The following is a 5411-nucleotide window of genomic DNA, read 5'->3' on the forward strand; positions in this document are numbered from 1 at the left end:
ATTATTCAAGTTGAGATTACATCAAATATACAAGTCTCATGTCGCTGCAAGCATGCACCATGACACTTGGGGGCTAATGTAAAGTCATTATTTGCTCACCTTATTGAAGACCCGACTCATCACATCGTAATGAGCCGGCCCTTGGGGGCTGCCAATTGCTCCTGTCATAAATTCAAGCTACACAAGTCTTAATCCATTATATTGAAGGACCACTGTTCAGTTAGTAAAGCACAAAGCTCTTAGCCTTGTGGACTTGGGCTCAAGCCCCATGATGGGAGTTAAATCATATGATGTTATTTTCAATGAAGTCTATATATAAAAAGTCCCAGCTCAGTATTATCTTACTGAGCCGGCCCTTGGAGGCTACATGTTGTTGTTCAAGTTTACATGATCATATTTACAAAGTCCATGCTCATTATGGCATAATGACCCGACCCTTGGGGGTTACACTGGTTGAAATTTTTATGGGCATCAGGTAATTACAAGTCCCAGGTTGCTGCAAGCATGACAACCCGGCACTTGGGGGCTACATATGTGGAATATTCAGTTCTGACTAGTGATTGAGATGAACAACATGGATTTCTTCAAAGTGGTAATATTTATGTTGAAGCAAGTCTTAAGTCATCACTTTGCTCTGCTCAAGACTTGGGGGCTACAGGTGATATGGATATGAGGGAGCGAAGTCTTCAAAAATTCTCAGTTTTTGACCCGGCATTGGCAACAATCATGACCCGGAGTCTATAACAGTCATGACCTGCAGGGTTGGTTAGCCCATTTGCACAACATTTTTTATGGTTCTAGCTGCATAAGGCCTGGGGTTGTGTGGTTTAGGCCCAGTTCCAACAGCCCACACAAAAAGCCCATAGGGTCCTCATATTACTACGACGACAAGAGCCAACTGTAGCCTTAGATCGACAGAGTGCTCCTTTTTGGAACCCTAGATCGACAACCCTCTCCTCCTCATACGGCAAGGGTCATCTTTTCCACCGATGGAATCGCCAACGGATCCACCACCAAGTTTGCTGGTTGATCCTTCTCCTTCTGTCTCAGCGCCTCGTGAGCAGCAGCACTCCTCGACTGAACCGCAGGTAGCTACCCTTACAATATTGTAATGAAACTGCAACTTAATGTATTCTCTTCTTAGTTCAAACCACAGCCATAAACAGCGTTTGATTTCTGCCACATCTTTTACAGGAGCCACCGGCAGATGCAGAGGAGATGCATAGCAGCTTTTCTCCAGAAGAGGAATATTCAACCAATGACTAGCCTGAAGAACAACAACCAAAGGTTATTTCTCTTCCCCAAGAATATAGATATTCTTATAGACAGAGCAATTTGCCTGATCTATGATTTTCCTATGATGAATGGTTATTACAGAGTGATGCACCATGCCAGGAAGAGATCCACAACCACTTGTCCTCATATGCAGCATGGTACAGCGAGTATGAGAACTCACAAAGAGGTTCTGAGGTTAGTGATTATAGTTTTTGACTATCTATTGCAGACATCATATTCATGTTCTGCCCCTACATTTAATACACTGAGTGAATTTATAACCTAGATATGATCGACAACACAAAATAATTAATATCAATAAAAAACAACTATTTAGTTTTGGGTATTAGGCAATGCCTCTTAGTGTAGTAAATAACAACATACTTCTTTGTCTGTCTCATTTGGTAGGCTGCACGTTTAGTATTGTTCCGCGAATAACTTCTAGCTTTGGAAAACAAGCACCTCACTGCCATGTGGATAACAATAGGGCAGTATCCTAAGTTTCATGTGTTCTACTGCATGGTTGTTTTACTCTCGGTCTCCTTTAGAATAATGTAGATAGCTATAAAGCAAAGGACCCTGTTAGATATTAAATTCACAGCTTTACCCATGGTTTACCAATTAATTTATCCTATTATGGCTTGACATGTATTTCATATCATAGGCCGCACCACCCCTAGTAAAGATACCTTACAAGATGCTGGTAGATGTTCTTTTACAAGCTTTGGACCTTCCAATGGCTGAGTACCGTTCCAAGCAGTGCGATGGCGCAAGAATCTGTGCAACTGTTTTCTTCCACATGCCTAGGTCGTGGCTTGGAGATGATGACAATCGCATGGCTATCCCTGGAATACAATCTATAAATTATGCAATGTCGGAGGACATAGCTGCTATGGAAGCAATTGGGTACATAAAACGCATGGTGAAAACAGAAATAAGAGACTACAATTACAGTGCTATGAACAAGCTGAAGGAAGAAAATAAATCGCTCAAGCATGAACTGGCTATGGCCAACAAAAGGAAAGAAAGGATGAAGACCAAAACCAAGTCCATGAAGAAAAATCTCAAGATGGCTAGGTACAAGAACAAGAACAACGCAATGGTATGGTTTGTTCTGACAAGATACATGCATGGGTTGTCAAATCATATATGCAATGTAACGGCGCTCAATAAATCTGTTGGTAAAGAACCCATGGATGAGCTTATCAATGGCCCTCTTATCAACATCGAGAAGGTGGCGGAAATGCTCAGGCGTAGAGTGATCAAGTCAGAGAAGAAATTCAGAAGCATCAGAAGGGGTTTTTAGAATGATGCGATGGAAAATGCCCTAGGCTAGACCTTTCAAAGTTGTCATCACCTTTTGTATGACCTGCAAGGAGTAATGAACCGAGTTGTACTTTTGCTTTCTACTTAGACCACGTTCAGACCAAGAATTAACCTACCTATATATTTGAGCACTGCTGATCATTTCATTCGAAATGTATGGGTTTATGTTATCTATGCCTATTACATCCCTGGTAGACACATATCAAATACCATTGGTGGTTTCAAAGTTCTTATTGCTTATACAATTTATATTGCCCATATCCAAACGAAGCAAAAAAAATTAATGTAAATACCTACATCCATATAGTCAAGAAAATAAATTGATGATGTGGAGCCAGAAATCACAAAAGGAAAAAAACCTTCGGCCTGGTCTCCAAATGGCCCATGCTAAAGCCTAGCAGGCCCACGAAAGACAGCATACATAGAATCGTTCATAGCCTCTAGGGTTTCTATCTATCACTACCACATCCATCCCCAGTTCCTCCTACCAACCCCTTAGCCGCCTCTGGCTTACATCCCCGTAGATCTTGCCACAAACACTAGGAGCCAAGAAATGAATTCAAAATCTCCATTGGACGAGGAGCTCATGGTCAAATGTCTTCCACAGGTAAGCAGCTAAAACAATTTCATTCCGTACTTCACATCTGGGCATGTGTAAGGCTTCAAAATCAAGCATCAGATTCATCCAGGTTTAATTCGAAATCTGCAGATGTCAGCGGTTCGTGTTACCGTTAGCAAACGATACCTTCTTGAACAAGCCGTGAACACACTAGGGCTGACAATTGTAGACCATGACCAGATTGACATGGGTGAACATGGGCTGATTGCATCTATATCTATTAATTTATCGCCTCATAGAGGCTGGGAAGTCACAGAACCAAAGATGTTCTATGGAGATTTTGAAAGTACATCGCTAAAAGCTGCTGAATCAGCTAATCTATCTGCTATAAACTATCTGCAAGAGAACAACATAGTTGTCTTTGATGATGCAAACCTACAACCACTAAAGAAATGCATAAGAGAACTTCTACAGGCAACATCTTGGTCATGGGGTTTCGAGTTGTGTTCTATACAGCTTAAAAAGCGTATCAAAAACATGGGAAGGGATGGGGTGCAGCCACTGGCATCAGTACTTTCATTCGACGATGACATTCCCAACACACCGCTTTCTAAGGTATACTAAACATGAATTGTTTCGGTTTGTATTGCAACTTTCCACATGCAGAAAAATGACTATGTGTCTTCTATCTAATCTCAGGAACCCAATGAAGAATTTGTTACATCACCTGAGGCAAATCCGCAGATTCACAGCGGCATGACAAACACACCAGCAAGCGAAGTGATGCCTGCCTCCTTCCCAATCACCAACAAGTTAACCCCAGGAACTGGAGAGGACGAAGCTCCTATGTAAAATACTAACAACACTGAGTTTTTTATTGACCAGTTCCCTCTTTCGCTAACTAACAAAACACCATACACAGATTGGCCGCGAAGAGAGGTGCAAAGAGGGCATTGTTCGCCCACGACGATGGGCTGTGACCAGCTATTTCAACATCAACCAGGGCACTTTTGCAAGCAAGCTAAAAGAGACCACCAAGGCTTGCTATCTTTTGCTACAAAGTATTATGCTGGATCTAGGTTCCTATATACCTGGACACACAAATCCAGGCTTTAATCAGATGTTATGAAATACTGTGTACTCCCTATTCAATATGGTAACTCCAACAGCATGCTCCAGTTTTTTTCCAGTTAAAAAACACAAAATACTTAATGCCTTAAAACAAACAAGATTGGAACCTTAGCAAAGAGCCCATAGTTCACACATATTTCATGGTTTCGATCTATAACACCCCGGATATGACTTTCCCAATTTGTATTCCAACTCTTGCCATTTCCGGCGTTAAGTTATTTTATTTTCTCGGGTTCGGGTCTTTGTCTCCGTGTGTTGTACCATTGTCATGCATCTCATATCATGTCATCATGTGCATTGCATTTGCATACGTGTTTATCTCATGCATTCGAGCATTTTCCCCGTTGTCCGTTTTGCATTCCGGCGCTTCGTTCTCCTCCGATGGTCATCTCTACCTTTCTTTCGTGTGTGGGGATTAAACATTTCTAGATTGGACCGAGACTTGTCAAGCGGCCTTGGTTTACTACCGGTAGACCGCCTGTCAAGTTTCATACCATTTGGACTTCGTTTGATACTCCAACGGTTAACCGAGGGACCGAGAAGGCCTCGTGTGTGTTGCAGCCCAACACCCCTACAATTTGGCCCAAAACCCACCAAGACCCTCTTCATCATCTAGAGCGTTCAATCACGATCGCGTGGCCGAAAACCGCACCTCATTTGGACTCTCCTATCTCCCTCCACCTCTATTTAAAGGCCCCTCCTCGAAAATCTCGGATCCCCTCCTCGAAACCCTAAAAAAATATCTCCTCCGCCGCCGCCGGACAGGTCCGGACGGAGCGGACGTGTCCGCCAACCGCCGCCGATCAATCCGCGCGCGCCATGTGTCCTGGGCGAAGCCCACTTCGCCGCCGACCGCGAGGGCCCGCCAGGCCCGAGGCCGGCCCCCGCGGCCCATCCGCCGCGCGCCGCCAGGCCTCCTCGCCGCGCATCCGCGCCCCGCCACCTCTTCGCTCGCCGCCGCCCTCGACGCCGACCGCCGCTGCAGCTCACCTTGCCAGCGCCCGCGCCAGGGAGAGGAGCTCCCGGCTCCGGCGACCGCGCCCGGCCGCGCTGACGCCGGCGACGCCCTCCGCCGCCTCCGCCTCCTCAAGACCCGGCCGACCCTTCCCCGGCGGCCTCC

General features: G+C 44.9%; 1 protein-coding gene across 1 annotated transcript; it reads left to right on the forward strand.

Moving 5' to 3' along the window:
* Nucleotides 1-3068: 3068 nt before the first annotated feature.
* LOC125541444 lies at nt 3069-4494 on the forward strand. The gene is made up of 4 exons (XM_048704858.1): nt 3069-3208; nt 3311-3775; nt 3860-4008; nt 4083-4494. Exons 1-4 carry the CDS (start codon nt 3155-3157, stop codon nt 4138-4140), a joined length of 726 nt encoding a protein of 241 aa, XP_048560815.1. The 5' UTR covers nt 3069-3154; the 3' UTR covers nt 4141-4494.
* The last annotated feature ends 917 nt before the right edge of the window (nt 4495-5411 follow it).

This window comes from Triticum urartu, chromosome 2, assembly GCF_003073215.2.
Source record: "Triticum urartu cultivar G1812 chromosome 2, Tu2.1, whole genome shotgun sequence".
Lineage (NCBI taxonomy): Eukaryota > Viridiplantae > Streptophyta > Magnoliopsida > Poales > Poaceae > Triticum > Triticum urartu.